The 25,017-nt window shown below is 38.2% G+C and overlaps 1 protein-coding gene across 13 annotated transcripts in view; it reads left to right on the forward strand.

The window, feature by feature from the left end:
• Nucleotides 1-1,770: 1,770 nt before the first annotated feature.
• The window catches only part of KIF21A (kinesin family member 21A), a 137,445-nt gene continuing 114,198 nt past the window's right edge, over nt 1,771-25,017 (forward strand). For 11 of the 13 annotated variants that reach the window (XM_020287546.2, XM_076007475.1, XM_076007479.1 and 8 more), the window contains exon 1: nt 1,771-2,023. In XM_020287546.2, coding sequence (XP_020143135.2) covers nt 1,980-2,023 — 44 coding nt within the window. In that variant the 5' untranslated portion in view covers nt 1,771-1,979. The remainder of the gene's footprint in view (nt 2,024-25,017) is intronic. The other 2 variants (XM_076007486.1, XM_076007481.1) reach the window with 1 other exon arrangement.

Genomic DNA, 25,017 nt, shown 5'->3' on the forward strand with positions numbered 1-25,017 from the left:
CTCCTGGGCTCAAGTGATCCTCCTGCCTCAGCCTTTTGTGTTGCTAGGACTACAGGTGTGTGCCACCACACCTGGTTAATTTTTCTATTATTTGTAGAGATGGGGTCTTCGAGCTGGTCTCGAACTCCTGGTCTCAAGTGATCCTCCTGCCTTGGCCTCCCAAAGTGCTAGGATTACAGTGAGAACTTTTATGTTTTTTAAAAGAGTGTCTTAAATGATACAAATTCTTCTTTTGTTTTCTTGCTAAAAGTGCTCAGCTATAATAACTTTTCTTGCAGCTTTCATCACTCCAAAAGGCAAGGTGGCCAGTCCAGATCCAGCCAGATATGGGCCTGCCAGGGCAGAATGAAGTGCAGCTCTGATTTGTTAATGGATAAATATTGAGGCTGGGGAAGGCCCTCCTAGGGTAGCCAAAGGAGAGCTTTGCCACGAATTTGGTCTATAGAAGGATACTCATCTCTGTCCTCTTTACCTTCCAGTTACGCGTCTGTTAAGACTTAGGGATAGTGAGATTAAGGGACAAAATAGGTTTGCAATTATCTATAATTATATATCCCATGGCCCTTCCCATGGGTTTAAATCCTTAAACACTTCTTGTTTGTTCCAAAGTGTGCTGCCTATCAGAACCACGCCGCTGTATCCCGGCTGAATAGGATGATTAGGTGTGTGATTTTAGATTGTAGGTACTTGGGGTAATGCCTTTATTTGGACAGTGCCATTTAATCTATGACACTGTTGTGTACAAACCCACATGTTTATTTACAGAAATGTATGGGGCAGCCCACAAAAGATGCTCTGTGGTAAAGATAATAAAGGCTGTTTCCACAGAGCTATCTAAAGGCATGTGGAAGCACAATAGTGACAAACAGAAGCCTCAATGGGTCAATGTTGACAGAACCAGGGGATTGGGAGGTGCTTTTAAAAGGCCAGAAGAGACAGAAAATGAGTTTGGGAGGACTCACTGCACGGCAGGTCTGGGTGGAGATTCGGTTTGGGGACCGCTTGGCAGTACCAGGGTGCAGTTCATTCACCAGGGTACAAATGATTGAACAGAAACGCATTCAGGAGACTGCGAGTAAATCATTTCCCTATCCCACGCGAGCTGGTAAATGGGCGATGGGCTGCAGAACAGCCCAGCTGCCCGGAGACAGTGGACAAACCGGAGAGCCAGTCTAGCATGAATGACTGGCGGCGGGGAGGCAGGGCGCTTAGCTGGGGGCGAGGGAAGGGGGTCAAAGTCCAAGCTGAAGCGAGGACAATAACGCTATGCGTGGAAACAAAGCCGAAGCAGAGCAGCAGCTGGCTGGTTCCTGGCACGCTGCTGAATCGAGCTCTGCTTTTAGAAGGGACACTGGCACCGAGCGCGCGCGGCGGCCGCTTCCTTCTCGCAGAGGAGCCTGGAAGGGCGCACGGGCTGGCTGCCCTCGGGCGTGGGCAGCCGGCGGCTGGCATCCCTCCCCCTCGCGCTCCCTGCCCAGCAGCGCCAGGCAGTGTCCCGCCGAGGGCAGGGCGGGCCGCGGGCTGGGGGAGGGCGAGTGGGGCCCGGCCGAGCGGCCGCCGCAGACGCAGTGCGGGCCGAGGAGCCCCGAGCGCCCCGGCGGCGGGCGTGGAGTCCCGTGCCCAGCCGCTGGGAGGCCGCGTCCCCGCCGGAGGGGGCAGGGCTCACTCTCCCGGCCGCCAGGAGGCCGCCGGCGGCCTGCTCGCCATTCAAGCGCGCCTCGTCCCCGCCCCAGCTCCGAGGGGGTGAGCGGGGGAGAAGGGGCGGGCGCCCGCGAGCCGTGAATCACCTCCTCCTGCTGCTGCCTCAGCGCCGCCGCCACCTTTCCATTCAGCCGCCCAACATGGCTGGAGCGCGGCGGAGGTGAGCCGGCCGCCCTCAGCCGCACCAGCCTCCTGCGCCCGCGCGCCGCGGCTCCGGCGGCGCCTCAGCCCCGCGGTGCGGAGGCCCCGGGCCCGGCCGCCCGCCGCTCGCCGCCAGCATGTGGGGCTCCCCGGACGAGAGCTCGGTGCGGGTGGCTGTCAGGTGAGGACGGGCTGCGGGCAGCGGGCGCGGGCGGTGTGCCGGCCGCGGGCTCGGGGCGCCGAGAGGACCTGCCGGGTCGGAGCGACCTGAGTGAGGGGCGGCTCGGCCGGGATCGGCGGCTGAGGAAACTGAGGCAGCGGGTCCCTGCCGGCCTGGCGCGCGAGGCCGGGTGCTCTCCGGGAGACCTCGCTGCCCTGCCGCCGTCTGCGTTTGCAGGTGGCTGGCGGCTGCGCGGCGCCAGGTCCCTGCGGGCGTCCCGACTCCTCACGGGGGAGAGCTGTCGCCGCCCGCCTGGGCCGGGTCGCGCGCCCAGGGAGCTGTCGCCTCAGGTCTGGCCGCCTTGGGCGATCGCCTGTCCGGCTTTGCCTGGAGGGGCTGCCTCTCTGCTGGCTAAGGTGCTTTTTTTTTTTTCTTTTCTTTTAAAAATTATGTATAGAGTGTCTGTCATACGTGTACTTGCAGCGGCTCCGGCCTTCTGAGGCAGGAGACAAAGCATCAGACTGACAGCGCTGGCGACCGCGGGGCCCGCCGCCCACCCGGGTGCTGGGTGTCTGTGCAAATGGGGCGTCATTTTAAGCATCACAGGGAGCCAGATATGCACAAGCGTGTGGGGTAGAGGAGACAGATCGGGCCTCTTAGGCATCGCAGTGGGAATTGTATTTAAGGTTAAAATCCACCCATGCATAGGTCTGTAGAAGGAGGGAAATTCTTCAGCAAGAGCAAGGGTTAAATGGGTGCCTGGGTGAAACATCCTGAGGTTAGGCAGGGTGGATACAAAATAATAGTAACGTTATACGCGCCTGTGTGTGCGTTTTGAAATACTTAGATACATCAGAATTATATTTTGGTCAATGACATGCACGAGCATTCAAGGTAATTTAGACTGTTTTGATACAAATGGAGAAGGAAAACTCTGACAGTTGCTCATGGAGAATTGCAACATCATCACACTGTCTGAAAAATTAATGAAGCACATTCATCCATCGTGGAGTAAGTGCGTGCCTTTCACAGCTCCGGGAGTCTACTGTTAATTCACGTCTCTTCATTTATATTTTAAGGGTTATAAAAATAATCTGTCCTCCAAGGAATTCAGAATTATTAAACATCTTCCATTCTTGTGGTCTTTCTGGAAAATTATTTTAAAAATTCTATCATGTAAGCCTTTTTTTGTGATTATTTTAGTGACAAATCTTGGTTAGGCATAGAAACGGTAGTTTTATATGCTATACACTTTGTATCTTTGTAACGAACTTACAGAATAAAATGAATTTTAAAGAATTTTTTTTATTCCCCCATTTTGTAGATGAGGAAATTACCACCCATGGAGGTGACAGTTTTATGGCTGTTTAGAATCACCTGTTATAAAGCTTTTGAAGTTTTAATTTGGCCTTCTTGGTTATTTTAGGGCTACATATTTCATTGTTAGATACTACCCTTCCCTGCTACTACTTCTCTTTTTGCCTTTTAATGCGAATAAATGACTGCACCCGGGCAGAGGAAGGGGATGAAAAAGACAGAAAACCCAGTAAGAGACAATTTTATTAACAGATCTGATCAAGGAAGGTGAAGAAGGAGCATAAAATATTAATGAAAATAGATGATTTGGCTGCGAGAAAAACTGTTTTTAGAGATTTGAGATTTTTATGTGTGAATTCTCTAGAATATCATAAGGCAATTATTTGACCATTCTACTAAATCTGATACTGCTTCCAATGGAGCCAAGCAGAGCCATGGATGACCCTAAAATGACGTTGATCGATAAATGATTAGTTTTGTTTTGTTTTTGTTTGAGATACAGTATTGCTCTCGCCTGGGCATGATGCAATGGCATTATCATAGCTCACAGCAACCTCAAACTACTGGGCTCAAGCAATCCTCCTGCCTCAGCCTCCCGAGTAGCTGGGACCACAGGCAGGAGCCACTACGCCTGGCTAATTTTTCTGTTTTTTTGTAGAGGCAGGGTCTCACTCGTGCTCAGGCTGGTTTCAAGGATCCCCTCAAGTGATCCTCCTGCCTTGGCCTCCCAGAATGCTAGGATTATAGGCATGAGCCACCATGCCTGGCCTAATAACTTATGATTGGTTTTGGTATGCCTGTTAGCACTTTTAGGTGAATGAATGTGGGTCTGATTTTGGGGGGCAAATTTTACAGAAACTTTAATAAAACTTAGTAAGCCACATTGTGAAAATCCAATTTGGTGAAATTGGGGATTTTTTTCATTAAATACATTGTTCTCTGAACAGAGCTACTCTCAAAACTTACATTATATACACAAAAATAACATGTTTATATAGTACTTCAGTATTTGTAAAGTGCTTGGGTATGTATTATTCATTTTAAACAAATTTTTACTGAAGGTATATCCCCGTTTCTTTTATCCTGATTTCTGAGCTAAAAATAGTAATGATTGTTTGACACATATGTGCCAAGAATAGTGCTGTGTTAAGATGTTTTATATCATGTAAAATCTCATTCCTCGCAACAATCTATGACTTAGATTCTTTTATTATTATGGCCATTTTATAGATGAGGAACAGAATGATTAAGTAAACTACCCAGAGTCAAGCTGATAGCAAATGGCAGAACCAGAGTTCCAACACAGGCAGCTTTGATTCTATAGGTCAAGTTCTTAACTATTAAACCTATGGGGGTGAGAGGCAAAAACATGCTTTTTGAAGTTTTATTTAGCTTTACTTAGGGTCAGATTCTTCTCTTGGTTCTGTATGAATTCAATTACAAATGAATGGCTCTGACAGGTTATTCACATCTCCATATTGCTAGAACAAATACACTTTCCAGAAAGAGAGGAACTGAACTTATATCAATTAAAATATTTCCTGAGATTCTTTAATCCTTCTAGTGTTCTGTGATCCTACCTCCAATTTGTGGCAGGCATCATTCATCAGCAACATAAATAAATCAACATAAAATTTCACGTCTATACACAAAATCAACAGAAGCATTTGACCTGTTTTTCTCTTTAGATGAATAATGTAATAACAGGTAATGGAGAGTTGACTCCACTTGTGTAAATCCACAAAGCATGCTAGAGGTGCTTGTTTTATTAGAGGTTTATCAGTATGTTAAAGCTCAGACTCTATTGTAGTTTTCTTAAAATAAGTACATGGGTCATATAAGGCTTAAGAAGAAGATGTTAAACAGAAAGTTTCTTGTTTAGGGGAGAACATTTTTTATTCAATTTCCAAAAATGCCTTTTGACAGTACATTTGAGGTGTTCTGTAGGTTATCTTTCATTGAGGTAGAGTAGATGTGGATTCAGATGACAGCCCTTGCTATTCAACCCCATGTGGCTATTGAACACTTGAATTATGATTAATGCTATTGAAGAACTAAATTTTTTATTTTGTTTAATTTTAATTAATTAAAATTAAAATTTAAAAACTGGTCCTTGATTCAGTTATGATAAACTTTTAAATATGCTTCAAACAACTTGATTATGAGGATCTACTTTTTTAACTGTAAAGTTTATGAAATCTAAATACTGATAAAGTATTTCTGATGAAAATTTAGCATCCAAATTAACATGTGCTGTAGATGTAATATATACATTGGATTTCAAGACTTAGTCTGAAAAAGTGAATGTATAACAAATAAGATGTATCTCAATAATCTTTATATTGATTACATATTGAAATATTTTGATTGCATTGAGTTAAAATTATATTAAAATTAATTTCATCTATTTATTTATCCTTTTTTAAAAATGTGGCTGTTAGAAATTTTAAAAGGGCGTATGTGGTTCACATTATGTCTATTGGCTAGTGCTGCCCTATAATTTAAAAAAAATTGGAGGAATTAGAGTAGAATAAAACTGTTTACAACCTCTCCATCATAGACTAACCACACCCTTAGGTCAAGAATATACCAAAATATTGGGTGTCTGATTTTAGCGTGGATACAATTACTTGTACATATATACATGTAAGATGTGATTTAATAGTAACATTTTTTTTTCCTCAGGGTGCATAGGTATAGAAAGGTATTGATTTCTGGACTTAATAATATGGTAGCTGATTTTCTAGAAAATGTGGTAAGTTGAATGGATCGCTTAGATGTTATCAAATGAATCAAAAATGAACAATGAAGTATAATAGTATAATAATATTCGATTATTATCTAAGTATATTGACTTGAACTGAACACTTAACTCAAAATGGTAAAATCAATTAAACATTTTGAATTCTAAATCTAAGATAATGTGAGCTGATATGTCCTTTTCCTTATCTCTAACTGCTGACATAACAGATTTGAAACTTTTTCCAGAGCTTTAGCTTGCAAAATATGTCAAGAGCTTGATGAAAATGGAGATACAGAAGGGACCTTTGTGTTTTCATGTCATTGTGTGTGGTAACTAAAGTTTCTTTGCTTGACTTTGGCAGAGAATTGTATATATCCTTGACAGTGAATTTGTATTAGTGTGTAATGTGGTCTAATTTGTGCTTCAGTTTGCTGTGTTTTCACTTTACTAAAGTAGTTTTAGGAAGTGGCATTGCTCAGCAGGCCTAAGGGCTGGCTGGATACTCAGGTCAGTTTTTGGTCTGTCACTAGCACTTATTTACAGTGTGACCTCCCTACATTTTCCTTTTTCCCTATGCTGAGGTGGCAAACTAAAGGTGCTAAGAATTATGAGAACTTTTTGTGTGCAGTCTGTTATATATGACTTTTGTTGTTGTTAGTCAAACTCTTGGCACTAATGATGCCTCTATATTAACAGGAACTATTTTAGCACTCCAAACTTTACTTTTCAATAATATATTTTATTTAGATGCCCTTGTTACTGAAAAACAAAACAAAACATTTAGGCTGTTACAGTCTCTTTGTCCCATTCTGGTTACAATGCACATGAACAATATTTTATTTAATCTATGTTAAAATCCTATGAGGTAGCTGGACAGATATTATTATCTCTATTTTACAGAGGAAAAAATGAGTCTCAAGGTTTCTCAGTCACTAAGTACCAGACTGGAACTCAAACTCAGATTTCTGACTTCCGTTTCCATGCTCTTAAACATATTTCCAAATGTTTAAAAATTTTTGTGTGTACTAATTTCAATGTAATAAGAGTCTTTTAAGTTGAAACATTAAATAAACATGTGAGGTAATTAATTGGAACAATTTAATGTTTGGAAAATATGGGAGTGGGTGAGCATGGCCAACATTTATTTTATGGAATTAGATGGTTATTTGATGTTTGGTCAATTGTTTATTCCTTCCTTACTTAATTCAGCAAATATTTATTAAGTGCCTACTATGTGCTAGACACTTTCCTACCACAACACACATGACACACATGGTCTGTGCTTTCATGGAACTTGGACCTAGAAGTATCATGCTCTTTAAATACACAAAATATGTTGGAACTAACAAAAAGTAGAATCCATGGCACAAACTAGAAATGAAAGACAATTGTTGGAGTTAAGATTTTATTTCTCACTTACTTTTTTAAATAGCACTTTTTTAGTATATACATTCATCAAGAACAGTGAGTAAAAAGAAAAAGCATGCTCTACTTTCATACATATTTCATATAAAAATTGAACTCCAAAGCCAAGGCATTAGGAGGATATTATTTATATAATGTCATACTTGGTATATATGACCTACTTTTATGTATTTGGATGAGGAAGTAATGGAAATGAGAGAGGAGACTAAAGAGCTATCAGATGATATGAGTTGAAAGCCAATGAAATTATCTTATTTACAAAATATGAGTTGGTACTTTTTCTTCAAATATAGTTTATTGAGTTTATAAAGTGTGGTTTACCTGTTCATTATTTATTTATTTTCTTTTATTTTATCATATTATGGGGGTACAGATATTGTTGGGGTTACATATATTGCCCCTGCCATTCCTCCCCCCCCACCTTACCAAAACATCAAGCGTGTCCTACCCCCAGCTGTTTGTTATTTAGAACTACATGGAAGTTCAGGTTTCATGTCTAATTATTACTGCCCCTTGAGCTCTTGTCATTTTACCTGCTAATTGGTTAATATTTTGATGCATAATTATGGGGTAGTGAATGATGCACTAGAAATTCCAGTTTAGTGAAGCCACGAAAGCAGAAATTATCTTGGCAATTTAATACCGTAATCTGCTTAATCTTCCAATTCTCACCAATTTCTCCTTAAAGCAGTTGACTTGAGATATTCGTTATTATGGATGTTTTCCCCCAACACATGTTAAACTCACCTGTGAGACTCTGACTTGTAAATAGTACTTTTCTGTCAAAATCACATGTGACCTGACATCATCTGAGTTTCAGATTAGGAAGGAAAACACATCAGTGAAAATGCATGTCAGATAATAGACAGTATTTATGTAATATATGTCATTAGAATAATTTTATTCAAAATAAAACACAGTGTGTGTTGTTTTTTTCAGTACTTCTGTCTGGAAAGGGGATTTGTGAATTCAATGTGGTTTTCCAGTGGATTAACTATTTAATCTTCTCAGAGTGTTAAAATAGTTTTCCTATGGCTTAGGCATTATTTGAAGCAAATGACAGAAAGCCAAAGGGACAGTTTTCATAATACCATAAAATTATTGTGAGATGATTTTGAATGTTTAAGAATTGTATTTTAGGTTCCTTTGTCATTTGTTTTATGCAATTATTAAAATTTTATAAAGCTCAGTACAGTGGCACATGACTGTAGTCCCAGCTACTCTGAGAAGCCGAGGCAGGAGAATCGCCTGAGGCCTGGAGTTTGAGACTACAGTGTACTGCAATTGTACCTGTGAATAGCCACTGCACTCCAGCCTGGGTAACATAGTAAGAACCCATCTTGAAAATAATTTTCAAAGAATTACATATTAAACATATTTTATGGTTTCTTAGCCACTAAGTAGTAGAATTATACCCCTATAATTATGGACAAAATGAATTTTAAAGTCGAAAGGGACTTTGAAGGGACTAGATGGTTGAGTCCTCTTCTTTTAGATAGTTGAGGCAATAAAGGCCCAGAGAAGTTGAAAGAATTGCTTGAGGTCATGCAGCTAGTAGTAGCTCAAGGCTTCTGTTGATTAGTGCTATGGATTTTCTAGGACTTTATGTCTTGTCATCAGACATCCCAAAAATAGAATATCTTTATATTAAAAAAACAAAACAAACCAATACTATAGTTTTAAGCCCTTAAGCATGCCTTATAAAAGTTTAGTTTGATATTTAGATGAGTTCCTCCACCCTCAGTGCCCATTATTTTGGCTTTATGAGCGCCTCAATTCTAGAAACTATACCTGTGATTCTAACGAGGATCTCTCAGAGGTAAAGAGAGAGGGACCCCAGGGGTAGAAACCCAGATCTAAGTTTTTAGGTTTCTGGTATATTAAAATAAGAATAAATGCCAGAACTATGTTATAAAAATAATGTAGACTGCTTTCAACATTTACATGTAACACATTAGTGCTTTAATAACAACAGAAATATAATTTGTATGTAGCCTAATTTGGAAATAATTTTAAACATGTAAATATAAGGTGTTTTGGTGAATTCTAGGCCTCGGACATGTGGCTTCCCCACTCTTCCCCACCTTGGTTCTTAACACTTTTTTTTTTTCCCACTCCAGCAGACTAAAGGATTAGAGCACAGTCTAGTAATAACAGCCTCACAAGGGGAAGGTGGCTGGAGGGTGAGGTGGGGTGAGGCATATTTATTGGGATCTGGAATGGAAGATGGAGGTAGAAATCAGAGTGATTTCAAAAAATCCCCTTTTGAGTGGTGCTTCACTAGATAGATGGTTCTTAAGCTTTTAAATGTCATCTCACCCCTTCCCATCCTTATTTCAGAAGGAAATAAAGAATGCAACACATTTTGATTGTGGACTGTCATCCAATAGTACCCTAAATCCCACCTCTACACAAAGATTTTCTACATTGCTGTTATGCAGAGAAATTTATGCCTTTTGGGACCACAGACCTTTCTTACGTAATTCTTTTCTCTCCTCCTCTGAAATTCCAATAGGAGAGACATATATAAAATGATGATTTTTACTGTCTCCTTGAAATGTTCCCCAAACTCAAAGAATATTTAATGCTTTTTTTTTTTTTTTAAAGAAAGTACTAATGTGTTGGCAGCATTATTACAATGAACATTTGAAGGACATTGGGATTATTGATTTGAAACAAGTAGATATCTAAATGCTTAGTTTGGAATGAAGGTCATTTGGGATTTAACCCCAGGGTCAATCTACTTTGGTGACTTGTTCACCTCCATATGCTTCCTTAGTAAGAAGAAAGAACCAAGAAAAATGTTGAAACTTGGTAGAGGAGAGGTAGAGATCATGGACCCTCCTATGAGCTAAAAATAATCAAGGACAGCTCAAGGTTTATTCCCCACTTTTCAGATCTGTTAATATGCAGTAGGATTTTAGTTTTTGAAATTGGATTTGAATTATTTTCAACTTTGGAGAGCTGTGTCTGTCACTTGGACATGACAATATCATAGATCTCTGAATATGATGACAGAATTAAAGTTTTTCAGAGTAGACATTCACATTCTTTGTCACAGTATGAAGTCAATCAGGAGTTGTTTTAAATAAGAGACTTTATCGTTCAGCAAGATGGAACAAGAGACCTTGGAGAAAGTCAATGTAGTTCATAATGATGCAGCATATTGATCACATGGTGTATTAGTGAGGCATACGGCATATCTAACCTCAATTGTATTACTCTTGATTGTATTTACTTTTTGGATCAAAATTTATTTATTACATAATTATTGAATGTGCACTGTGTACTGGAATCTCATAAGCTAGAGCCATTAAAGCCATTGAAGGCAAAGTGATATAATAGAATGTAACAGAATAGCATTGGGTGGTTAGAAGACTGTTTTTGTCTGTACTCTTACCCATGATAAATTCAGTCTTGGCCACATAGTTCTCTACCTATCTCAGTAGATTTTGGAAGGATTCAAAAGAGACAACCATATGAAAACACTTGGAAAATGATTTTTATACAAACATAGATAGTAATATTACTAGAGATGAATTTTATATAACTAACTGTTTGAATGTGTCCCCCAAAGTTCATGTATTGGAAACTTAATCCCCAATGCAATAGTGTTGGGAGCTGGAGCCTAATAAGAGGTGATTAGATGGATTAATGTCATTATCAAGGGAGTGGGTTAGTTACTCTAAGAGTGGCTTTGTTATAAAAGTGAGTTCAGCCCCTTCTTGCTCTCTTGAGCATATGGTCTTGCCCTTCCACCTTCCACCATAGGATGATGCAGCCAGGATCTTGCCAGATGCAGGCCCCTTGACCTTGGGCTTCCCAGTTTCCAGAACTGTAAGAAATAAATCTCTGCTCATTATAAATTACCCAGTCTGTGGTATCCTGTTAAAGCAACACAAAAGAGACTAAGACATTAACGATGGGCATGCATGTTGGTTATAGTCCAAACTCTAGCAATTGGGTTAGTTTTCTCTGATATGTAACCCATAGCTTGAATCTGCAAAGTGCTTTAGAGATGTTTGTATTTATTCTTTTGTTTTTTGAGTGTCTGTTACTTAAACCACTATAAATGATACAACATTATATGATCACATACCATCCTGCTCTACCCTACCACATTTTTTTTTTTATAGTTTAGTAGAATCCACTACTTTTATTGTTTCTTTCCCCATATAGGCTTTTTTTTTTTTTTGAGACAGAGTCTCACTCCATTGCCTGGACTAGAGTGCCGTAGCATCAGCCTAGCTCACAGCAACCTCAAACTTCTGGGCTCAAGCAATCCTCCTGCCTCAGCCTCCCGAGTAGCTGGGACTACAGGCATACACCACCATGCTCAGCTAATTTTTTCTATATATTTTTAGTTGGTCAATGAATTTCTATCTATTTTTAGTGGAGACGGGGTCTTGCTCTTGCTCAGGCTGGTCTCAAACTCCTGACCTTGAGCAATTCTCCCACATCGGCCTCACAAAGTGCTAGGATTACTGGCATGCACCATCATGCCCGGCATCACATGGGCTTTTGATTGGTATAGTTCTTAGTGTTTTGTAAAGTTACAACCATGTACTTTGTAAGAGCAGTAATAGTTTTGAGTTTTACATTTTTTCTTTTTTTTTTTGAGACAGCGTCTTGCTCTGTTGCCTGGGCTAAAGTACCATGGCATCATCATAGCTCACTGCAACCTCAAACTCCTTGGCTCAAATGATTCGCCTGCCTCAGCCTTCTGAGTAGCTGCGACTACAGGCCTGTGCCACCACACCTGGCTAATTTTTTTTTTTTTGTAGAGATGGCGTCTAGCTATGTTGCTCAGGCTGATCTTGAACTCCTTCTCTGAAGCAATCCTCCTGCCTTGGCCTCCCAAAGTGCTGGAATTACAGGCATAAGCCACTGCGCTCAGCCTGAGTTATATTTTTTACTAATTTCTTAATCTAGTGTAAGAGGATGATGAATAAATTAGATAATAAAAATGTGAATTTTCCTTCTGAATTAGCTTGCTCTGGATTTTTGAAACTATTGCTAATGCTTTCCTTTTGCTTCTTTTCATCAATTGTGGCAACAAGCCACTAAACTAGGCTATGGATAAAAGAACACTGTGAGGGGTAAACTGAGTGAAAGGAGCAGAAGTAATAATGTATATGACTTTTAGTTATCAATTTACTTTTTAAATAATGTTTTCTGGGACTTGGAAATGGTGGGGCAATGTACCTGCTATACTCATTGATAGAACGTAACATGGAGACTTAGCTAAAGGCATTTTAAAAGAAAACTGATAGTTAGAATCAGGAAATAGATCTTGAAAGCCTTGTCTAATTATCTCAAAATCAGCTTATAATTTTATAAGAAAGTTATTTTTGTTTAATTTTTTTTCTATTGAAAAATAGGGTAATCACATTAGAAAAAGTATCAGGGAAAAGATGAGAAAAACAGTCAATGATAGTTTACCACACTAATATAATTACTATTTGCATTTTGGTATATTTCTTTTTAGTCTGTTTTCATTATGTACCTACATTTTTTTAAAAAGTGTTATGATTAGCATGTGGATATCCTTTTGTAACTTGCTATTTACCACTTTAAAGTATAGCATGAGGATTTTCCCCTGTCTTTATATTAAGGAAGGACATTTTGATTAACATGCTAAATATGATATACCATCTGCTTTATTTCAATAATTCAGTACTGTGTATATTACATTCAGTGCATCCTAGTAATTTAATTGGCAAGCCTTTATTCTTTAATAAGGGCATTAATTTAATTTTTCTAAGAGTTGTGTTGTCTCCTGTGATTCTTGGTAATGTTTTCATTTCTGCTGATGAGCACTGCCTCTACAAATGATAATATCCTGGAATTAAAGTGGGGAGCTTAGTGCTGTTCACCCAGAATACGTGATTTAGTGTCATGGTACTGAGGATGCTTTTCAGAAAAAGGCATATTGATGTTTAATTTTAACTTTTCACCTATATCTATAGAAAGATATAAATGTAATAGGATAATATAGACATTTGCTCAACATATTATTCTAAGCCACTGGTGGTAAATCAAACACAAGTTCATAACTGTTTCATGTTCCTTGAAAATCAAAGCGTTTCTAAGGCATTTATTTTGCTTGTTTTTACCTCAGTCAATACGAAACACTTCTGTTTGAGTAAGCTGTTGGTCACCTAGTCTGCATCTGTCCTGCCCTATAATGGAAGTTGTCAACTGCTAATTCAACATGAGATTACAGATTTCATTCCTGGTTATTTGACCTGCCATTTAAAGTTCCTTAATCCAAATGTGACATCTGTGACATTTTCAAGTGTCAATTTAGGCAATACAATATGAGGCTTTTGAATTTTAGTTTGCCAACTTGCCCTTAGATTGGCAACAAATTCCATCTGTCCTTGATTATATTCTTATCTATTTTGTTACATAAGCCTAATTGGATCTTCTGTTGCCTTTGTAGCAGATTCAGTTCTTGTCTTTGAGTCTAGGGTTTCTTTAGTTACCTTTGGTTCTTAGTTTTTTTATTAACTTGGTATAATTCATCATAATTTTTCACAGGCGTGTGTTCTTTGTGACTGTGACTGTCCTTTGAATCCCTGTCTTCTCTTCCTTAACCTCTTTCAGATGAAGTCCGATGCCCTAAATGGGCAGACTCAGTGCCTCTTGAGTTTCTGGGTCAGTCCTAAATAAAGCCACGGTAAATCAGAGCATTGGCGTTTGCTCTGCCAACCCATTAGTCTGAAATTTGTTTTGCTTTTCTAAACTTATTGATTGTGCCTGTGCTTTTAGGTTCATGACCTTCACTATAACCTCCTATTTTATTTGTCCAGACTTGGCTTCTGTCTTGGTTTCTTGCTTTATATCTTTTTCACCATGTCTTGAATCTAAACCCACTTGATTAAGTGAAATTATTGAAAGCCCCCTTTCTGTGGAGACAGAAACTTGTTCCCTTTTGTTCCATCTGGGATCTCCTTCAATTCATCTGGGCCAGTCACAACTAGAAGCTGCCACCATATTGATCCCCCTTGTGTACACAGGCTGGCACTGATCAAGTCTGAGTCACCTCTGGACCTCACTTCACTTCCATGTAATCCAGGCCTCTGGCCAGCCTAGTTGTTTAGTTTTCTCCTTTACCCCATGTCAGCCTAGAGTCCCTAGTATACTTTGAGACTAAAATCACCTGAGATAGAGAAGCTGTGATTTTGGTATGTGTCTTAGTCTATTTTCTGTTGCTATAATGGAATCCCACATAGGGGTAATTTATAAAGAAAATAGTGTATATAGCTCACAATTCTGGAGGCAGAGAAGTCCAAGAGAATGGCCCTGGCATCTGGTGAGGGTTTTCTTGCTATATTGTAACATGGTAAAGGGACATTACATGGGAAGAGGGAAGGGAGTGTGTCCACGCAGGTCTTTCTCTTCTTATAAAGTCACCAGTCCCATCATGGGGGCCCCACCCTGATGACCTGATCTAATCCTATTACCTCCCCAAAGCCCTACCTCTAACAAACAGGTGAGTTTGGGAATTAAGTTTTCGACATATGAAATTTGGGGGACACATTCAAATCATAGCAGTATGGGATTGACATGAAACACACAATCACACACACACAAAGGAGTTGATTGGATCTGGCCAACATGGCATAAAGTATATTAATGCTAATAAAAAAAAAGAAATTGATAATTTGTTTCTTTTTAAAATTTTATTATTTATTTATTTTTCATTTTTCTTAACTTCAGTATATTACGGGGGTACAAATGTTTAGGTTATGTATAGCGCCCTTGCCCCACCCGAATCAGAGCTGCAAGCATGTATTTGTTTCTTAATATCAGTTGATGAAAAAGATTTTGAAGTTCTTACAATATTTTGATTAAAAAGCATATATGGATTTGTCAAGAAATTTTGAAGTTTAAATCCTCATCTGTAGCTCTCCTGATTGTTGTTTTGCAATGGAAAATTTTGGTCACTCCTGAACTTTATGTACCTTTGCTTTAATATGAAAATAGTTTTGTTGGCTTCTATATGCACAGTGACAGCTTGGCATCTTGCTTTTGATAAAGCAGCCCAGAGATTGTGTGCTGAGTTAGATCGGGCCACTACTGGTGCACACTCTGCAATTGCTCAGTATGGGCTTGGCACATCTAGGTGAGTCAGTAATTGCTTTTTTCACAGCAGAGTCACTGACAACGGGATGGGATAGGAAAGAAGAATGTGTAAGGAAATTAAGGGCACAAATTCTTGATAATAACTAGCCATCCTGGCTCTATAGTTCAATCCTCCTGCAGCCCTGTGTTCCAGAGTAAAAGTGTCAAAGCTCTGTGGCAATAACACCATCTCATTCCAGTATCTATCAAGGAGCTGATGAGAACTGATTCCTTTCCCCTCTTTCTTTTGCTGGCTCCACATTCCTATTAATTTTCTCTCTTGTCCTCACCCTTACCCCTTCTTTAATTTTATTTTCTTTTACAGCATGGCTTATTGAAAAAGGAGTATGGACTTTAGAGTCACAAAGAATTGAGTTCAAAAATTTCAGGATAGTCACTTAACCTTTATGAGCCTTAGTTTTCTCATCTATAAAATAGAATTAATACCTATCTTATAGGGTTGTTAAGATTATAAAATGTTTAGAAATGTTTGGGAGATGTTAGATTCTTTTTCTTTTAGTTTTATCTCTCTTCTTTTTCTTCCTCCTTCTCCTTCTATCCCTTATTTTCTTCTTTTTCTCTCCACCTTTCTATCTCTATCTCTAACTCTAGTTTTCCTCTTCTAGGTGAGGTCTAGTGACTAACCATAATTTCTTTTTTAATCACCTCAAGGTAGGGATAATTTCTTTGATGAGCTCTTGTTCATAAAACTCCACTTTCATCTTGGTTGGTTTATTTATTTGTGAAGTGGAGATAATCAGAGTACTAACATCATAGGATTTTTATAAGAATTAATTGACATAAAGCACTCAGAATAATGCCTGGGACACAATAATCCACAATATATTTTAGTTGGATTAACTTGTAAAAATCTATTTCTTTAACAGAGATTCTTTTAAACCTTTATTTGGACCCCCTTTTTATAATTTATTATGTCTGTCTCTAATGATGAAGAAAAAGGATGGAAAAAGTACATTTATATTTGATAATACATGACCTTGCTATCACCAGCTGAAGTTCTCAGCATTGTATTTATGTGATAGATGTCTTGGTTTGTCTTTACTGAGTATGTTGAGTTGTGAAAGTCAAGATTGAGATGATTGTACTCTCTGGAGCAATTTGAATAAAATGTTGTCTTAGTCTTTGTTCTCTGTTGCTATGTATAATAATAGAATTACATTCCTTTTCTGTTGATCTTTAAGGACATGGGGGCTACTTATTGATTTCCAACTGCTTACCTGGCAAGGTGAGCTGACTGTCATGTTAATCCTTAAACCTCTTAATTATATTGCTTAGTATATCATTAACCTGAGCTTATACCAACAAGATTTTTACTAAGATCCCAAAAGTGATCAGATGCACACACACATTTTATATATAAACTCTAAGAGAATACCTCATTATTTCCATGTGGCATACCTAGTTTGAAGTCATTTTTAAAGATTGACTAGAGTGATAGTGTTCTATTGCTAACTTAACAAAGACATTTGTGTTTCTTCTTTGTAGTTATGAGGCAAGTCATCTTTAAATTTTAATTACCCTGGTTAAATAAGAAAAAAAATCAACAAACAAGTATTTGTGACTCTTTTTTTCTTAGCACCTCACTCAGTAATTGGGTCTTTACTGTTTACACAATATTAGCTGTTGAAACCTTTGACTAGATTAGTGAGTTTGCATTGAAAAACAAGTTTCAGAGAGATAAGATATCAACAAATGAAGCCTGAAACTTAAATGATACTGTAAACAAACTTCACTTTTTAAGTCAGACCTGTTTAGAAAACAAACTTGATCAAACTGTTAAGGCAGATACCCTTTATGTTCTTCACAAAAGTTGGTTTACTGTGACATGAAACACTGTGGTGACAGATGGACCTAGAATATATGTGGTAGAAAGTTAAGTGAACTATTGAGGATGACTAAGAGAGCCCTGTTTGCTGTCTGACAAGCAAAAGAATCATTCAAATATAAGATACTAAAATAATGAACACAATAGTAGAAATAGTTACATAACTCAGGATAAGTATCTTTCAAAATCATCCCTACTCTCATACTGTAAAGCAAATGCTTATACATTGGAATTGTTTTTTGTACATTCTGATGAGAACTATGTTCTCTATTTACCTGGGAAAAAAAGGTGCAGTAACAGGAATTTCTGTTTCCCAAAGCAGTCATGTTTGTGCCTTTTTTCTTTTGTTTATTTGCACATTACAAAATTTTCCTTTTAGAATTGAATCTTTTAAAATGAACTTTGGTGATGAAAGTAATGCTGTTGGACTTTGAGTTCAAATCCCTTTTGTTCCATGGTCTTCCTTTGAGGTGGTGGTGGTGTAAAAGTAGCCCTGTGGAAAAATGTTACACATTTCTATGACTCAGGTCTTTCTGTGTGTAACATGGATAACACTTTTGCCAAGTACATTACAGGCTCTTTTTAAGTGCAGCTAGTACAAACGTAAAAAGAAAAGTGTTCCAAGCTTATTCTTAAGCACAGCAGAAGTTACTTAAGTAAGTATTCTGATAATCAAAAGAAATAAATTTGTAAGGATAATAAGTAGTTCCCATCCCCGGCCATTCCATTTCAATTCAGATCAGATCAATTCAACATATTTTAATTTAGTTAAATTCAATTTATTAGTTTTTGAACCTCACTAAGACTAACATACTTTGCTAGGGAAGTGCAAGATGAATCAGATATGGATTTTGCCCTTGAAAAACTCAGTCCAGTTGAGAGAGTCTTGCATGTCTATACAAGAGCTGATGGCTCTCCCATGAAACATGCCAAAAATGAAGTATGAACAGATTATGTCTAAGCTATTGGAGTAATCTACCCCTATAGACATTGTAACCACACTGGCAACTTTCTCAGACAGAAAATTGACCCTTATTTTCCAAAATAGTAAAGTAAATGCTTCTTAGTAATTTAATTTAGGTCCCATGACATCTATCTAATCTTTGCAATCTTCTAATCTTTAACATAGATTCATTGGTTTATTTTTCTTCTCTTCTTCTGTATTTATCTTTTCTAATGATTTCCTAAGTTCTGTGTTCATTCCTATTTTTTTTTTTTTTTTTTGAGACAGGACCTTGCTGTGTCACCCAGGCTAGAGTGCAGTGGTGTCATCATTGCAGCCTCACTGCAAACACCAGCTCCTGGGGTCAAGTGATTCTCCTGCCTCAGTCTTCTAGGTAGCTGGGACTATAGGGGCACACCACCGTGCCTGGATAATTTTTCTATTTTTCTGTAGAGACAGGGTCTCACTCTTCCTCAGGCTAAACTCAAACTCCTGGCCTGAAGAGATCCTACTGCCTTAACCTCCCAAAGTGCTTGGATTACAGGTTTGAGCCACAGCGCCCAGTCTCATTCCATTATTTAAATTTTCTGTTAATGAAGTTCATTCTATTTTCATCATATATTAAATGCAAATATTTATTAACAACTGTTCATCTACACATACAAGGACATGAATTCCTATATGTGCACGTATCCACATATCCTTTTCTCAAACAGTTAATAATATTTATTCAGAATGGCCAGCTTGGATCTGAGTGAGGTAGAAAGCTTCTGTGAAAATTTCCTAAAATATTTCATTTCTAAAAATATTTTGAATACAATTTAACACTCCTTTGTTAACTGCTTATCTTTTCCTTATATGTCCATTTCATCAATCCCAGTGTTCTGTGGGTACCAGGTTATGTTTTTTCTCAGTTGACCTATGATCTGTTTTGTCATTCAAAGACCCAAAGAACCAAGCATGTTAAACATTTAGTATTGATGGAATTTTGCTCTTGAATCTTGAATAGACTTCTAGATGTTCTTGACAGCTCCATTTTTTAGAATCTAATCTCACTTCTGTTAGATGTACCTTTCAGAGTAGCCAACTCTTATTATAAGGACATCTCAGAAACATGATTTCTTAAAAGGAAAATGGGCTTTAACATCAGGACACTTGTTTGAACCTGACTCCTTTCCTAGTTTTTAATCTTGGGTGAATTATTTAATTTGCCTGAGCCTTAGTTTCTTTATTCGTAAAGATATTGATAATATATGCCTCATAGAATTATTCTCTTTTAAGGGTACCTTTCCTGAATAATTCTACCATATTCTTAACATTATAGCCCCTCAACATATGTAAGTATAATTTATATTATATGATAGCAGGCTTATTTATAGATTGCTTTGTAAACAATTGTCTTTAGTATCTTGGGTTTTTGTTAGTTTTTAATTCCTCTTCTGATGGATAGTGAATTATTCAAGAACAAGGATAGGCTCTTTTCTACCTTTGTTCTTCTCGTCAGTGCTTACTACATCAACAGGCATATCAGCTCTGGTATTCAATGCCAGAAGAGAAAAATATATTATACTTCTGATTATCCTTGTGGAGATTTCAGTCAGTCTGTCAAAAGATATTTGATTGCTGTTGATGTGCCAGGAAGCATGTTCTGGGTGTTGAGAATATAGATGTAAGCAAGATAAGAGTTTCCACCCTCAAGGAACTAACCACTGGGTGAAGATAGAGATAATAAACATTAAAGTTATTTTTTCAGATATTGATATGCACTCTGGAGAGGATAAAACAATATGCTCGATAGTGATTGGCCTTGGTTGGGAGGTCAGGTTTGAGTTGATACCCAAATATTAAGAAGTGAGGCATGAGAAGATCTGAGAGAATAGCATTCCAAGCAAAAGCAAGTGGAAAAGTCCTGAAAAATAAGCTGGCTTCATAGTGGAATGATGAGAAGAGCAGTATAGCTAGATATAGGAAATAGGAAGGAAGATGGTGATAGGTAAGATCAGAGAGGTAGGCAGGAGGCAGATAATGGAGGACCTTGTATTTCAGGGTGGAAATTTTGTACCTTTTAAAAATTTTAGTGGGAAGCCTTTAGAGAGCTTTAAATGGGGATGTAACATGATCTTATTTACATTTTAGAAAGATAACGCTAGTTGCTAGGTACAAGGTGGACTGTATTTTAAGAGTTAAAATGGAGGCGTGAGATTAGTGAGAAAGCTGGCTTGGACTGAAAAACAGCAGTATAAATGGTGAAACGTAGATTTAGGGAGATAGAGTTATTTGAACTTGCTGATAAAGAGTGTGATGAGAAGATTTAAGTAAATTCTTAGGCTTGAGATTTTGAGGGGAAATTGACTTTTGGGGTGGTGGGATCATAGTTCTACTTTGTGGTGAGAGTGCTATGCATATTGTGCATCCTAATAAAGATTTGAAGTCATTAGTAAATGTATGAGTTTGGACCACAGGGGAGATGTCTGGTCTGAAGATAAACTTTTGAGAGTCAACAGCATTTAGATGGTTGAAGACATGCCACTGGATACATTCACCCATAAAGAGAGAAGACTAGGGAAGACTTATGGAGAAAGAGCTTTGGGACACTAAAATTTAGAGGCCAAAAGAAAATCCAGTCAAGGAAACTGGAGAAGAGCAGTGAGTGGTAAGGTAAGAAGTATGTTGCCCTAGAAGTTGGTTTCAAATGTTGCTGAGAAGTCAAGGAAGATGTGAGCAAAAATTGACCATTGGCTTTGGTGAGAGTTAAGTTATTGGTGAGTCAGATATGAGCTATTTCAATGGAGTACTTGATTGGAGTAGATTAAGGAGAGAATGGTAGGTGGGGACATAGTGAAATCAATAATGCATATAATTTGGTGGATCTGGATGTAAAGAGATGAAGTAGTTCTCTTCTGATTGCATTTTTTTTTAAACAGAAATGAGAATGGTTTTAAGGAGGGCAAGGAACTGTGAGATTATGTTGTTGAATGTAGGAGATTCAAAGTTGCCAAGAGTACTTATAGGACTACTAGTGGTGAAAGGGACATTATGGACTGTAAGTGACATCAGTGAAGCCATGTGTCAGGGATAGCAGTAAAGGGTGTTCCAAGGTAGTAAGGTCTTATGACATGTGCTTTGAAGAAGCTGGGGTCTCTGAAGGTGGAAAGAGAAGAGATAGGTTGGAAACTGCACTAGAGAGTATGAAGAGAACTTGCCTCCAGGCACTGACTTAAATGTGGTGGAGAAGAAAGCTTTACCTGAGAGCACTTCAGTAAAAGGCAGGTCTTTAGGGGATGAGCAGGTAAGGTTTTAGGTTGAGGGTATGGGTGAGTTTTTAATAAACATAGTTCATTTGTATATATTTATCAAGCACTTACTATGTGCCAGAAGCAACTGTTCTAAACCCTAAACATGTATTAAGTCACTTGATCCTCATAATAATCCTATAATCTAGGTACAATTATTCGTTTCACTTAATGAATGAGGAAATTGAGAAGTTAAGCACCTTGCCCATGGTCACACAATTGGAAGTGACAAGACTGGATTTGAATCTTGCCAGTGTTCCAGGATTAACCACTCCCCTATACTGCTGATGATGGGTGGTGATTTCCAATACACGGTGAAGATGTTTAAGAAGGAAGTGAGAGATAGAAAATGGGGCCAAATTGGAGGATATACAGAGAAGCATGGAATGAAGAATTTTATATTGAAGATGATCTTGGAAGCTTGGACTTCAGGTGGAGACTTTGGCGAAAACCAGTTTGATGAGCTTGTTCTAGATTTCAGACCAAGGAACAACTTGAAGATCTCAGATGGCTGCTTTTGCGGGGGGCTTGAGGTGTTTTGCTAATTGGAAAAAAGTGGCTAATGAAAATTTTGAGGTAGCACCTCATACCACTGGGAGGAGTTGCAAAGGTAATTGATTATATTTTGGCAGCAGTGGCCTCCCATTTTATTGTTCTGTCTTACTGACAGTCTTAGGTGAACATTATATTGACTAGTTTATCTTTCTGGCCCTGAAATTCAAGAATTATAGTTCTTATTATATTATTAAGACAACCACTTTTGGTGGCAAAATTTGGAAGAATACTAATGACACTAAAAGGAATATGCAAGTTGACTTTTATCATAAATATTTTTATTTTTTTTAATACTTGCAAAAGTCAACTCTTTTTTTCTGGTTGTAAAAGTATTATTTGTTAATTTTGGAAAATTTATAAGAATTTTGCCATTCTGATAAATACAAAAGCATGTTATTTTATATCTGCCTATTATATTTTAATACAGTCTTATGTTATAGTCATGTACTGTTTAATGATGGGGATACATTCTGAGAAATGCATCGTTAGGTAATTTCATCTTTGCTCAAACATTGTATGTATAAAGTACTTACACAAACCCTGATGGTATAGCCTACTACACACCTTGGCCGTATAGTATAGCCTATTGCTCATAGACTGCCACCTGTACAGCATTCAGTTATTGTACTAAATATTGTAGGCAGTTATAACACAATGGTAGTGTCTGTGTATTTAAACATATCTACCCATAGAAAATGTATGATAAAAATATTGTATTATAATCTTTTGGGACCACCATTGTATATGTAGTCTGTCATCGACTGAAATGTTGTTATGTAGTACATGACTGTAATTAAGTAATACAACCAAAAATCAAATCCTATTGTATATAGTTTTCCTTCATGTTTTTGTCTTTCATTTTTTTTTTCCAAGAGCATTTTCCTAGATTATTAAGGTGTTCTTTCAAATCTCATTCCTGAAGACTGTATAATTTGTTGCTGTATAATACTGTATAATACTGTATAAACTGTATGCTTTGTTGAGCGGGCTGAATTTGGTAGGTTATAGCTAGGGAATTTTGCTTTATGCCTCAATCTAGATTTGTCTGATTTTTCTTTCCAACCTCTTGGGTAAGTCCCATTATTTTCAGGTTACTTTCATCCGTAAGAATGGTCTCATTTTCAGGAATTAGAGTACTGCTCAATCTGAACCCAAACCACCGAGTTCACTGTTCTTTTCTTTGTATCCAGCTCAGCCCTGACTGAAGACTTGACCTATAATGGGAAATCCGGGGCTCCCCTATGTCCCCTTGTTCTGCTTCAATTTGCTCTTCCATTTCTTCTTCCATGCTGCTTCTGGGTCTTCAAAACAGAGAGTAGAGATAAATTCAAGGAAGAAGAGCAGAATTTCTTTTTACCTACTGCTCTTTGTACTTCTTTTCTTGGTGCTCTTTGTAGTTCTCTCTTGCTTCCACTACCTGGCTATTATGCCCTTGGGTTCTTAGCAGAGCCTCCTGAGGGCAGCCTTCTTGCTACATTTGAGATAAGAGTTCTATCCTCTGCCTGACCTTTTAGGAATTCCTTGGCACCTGTTCCCTCCTTATTCTTCTCATATACCCATAGCCTGTTGCAACGAATGTCCATTTGCCCTTGTAGTCAACTTTCATTAGCACAATCCCAAGGAAATGGCTTATTTTTAGGCCAATTTCATTTTTGTCCAGTGGGGCAATGAGAAATGTCACATCTGTGACTTGTCAAACTGCAAAAGTGCAGCTTGCTTGTTCAGTTATTGCCTTCTCACTTTTACTTTTTTTGACTTCCTATCTTCAGACTTTTCCAGGTGAAAAGCAGACACCATTTCTCTGTGTTTATATATGTGCTTGAACTCCAGAGGACACATGTAAGATTTTCCCAAGGACTCGCACCCATCCTTTCAGCGTAGACACTCTGAGATCATCCATGAGATGAACATTCTGAGATGGGACACTCTTGAGTTTTGCAGAAGTGAGGTGCCTGAATTCTCTTCTTTTAGGTCTTCAATTTCTATGAGTAAAGAAAACCTTGGACTACTTCCTTTGGCTTGATAGGGGATAGACATTCTACTTCTCTATACTTTGGAGAGAAAAAGAGAAAACAGTGTTCTCTATGTCTTTGAATTCCTTCAAAAAATTGCTACCTTGAATCTTTAGCCTTATCTTATATAGCTTGAAGATGAGTGATAAGGGCTGATAGTTGAAGGGCCAGTTTGGTCACCTCTTGGGGAATCTTGTGGCAATGTGCCTAGCAACTTTTCTTGAGACTTCTGGTTGAAATCATGAGAAAGTAAGAAAAGTTCTTTTGTTGTCTTGTTATAACTGCTAGTATTTTATTATGTGAATTAACAGCTCAAATGATTTTATAGTATATATTGCTAGTAAGTGTGATACCTTCATATAGAAGCTTCAGTCAATCCTTAAGGGAGTGGCAAAAAGGAATTGTTTACATTACAGGAATGGAAGTTAGAAGACCTGGGGCTCAGCCCTGTTTGTGCTAGTAACTAGATAAATTACTTTAGGCAAATCACATATTTTCTTTTGGTGTCATCTTTAAAATGAGATAGTTAGACTAAAGAGGATCTCCTCCAAGATTCCTTCTGGCTCTAAAGTTTATGAATCTGTTTCCAAGGCATTTCTACTGTTAGAACCACACCCTCTAGGAACTTGTTGACAGATTACCCACGTAAGTGAGCTTTCAGAATAGAACCAGTACTATACCATTTCATTCCATGTCATACCATTCCATTCCATTCATTCATCTCATCATTACTTAACATATACTACTCTAT

This window comes from Microcebus murinus, chromosome 10 (assembly GCF_040939455.1).
Source record: "Microcebus murinus isolate Inina chromosome 10, M.murinus_Inina_mat1.0, whole genome shotgun sequence".
In the NCBI taxonomy this organism is placed as follows: domain Eukaryota; kingdom Metazoa; phylum Chordata; class Mammalia; order Primates; family Cheirogaleidae; genus Microcebus; species Microcebus murinus.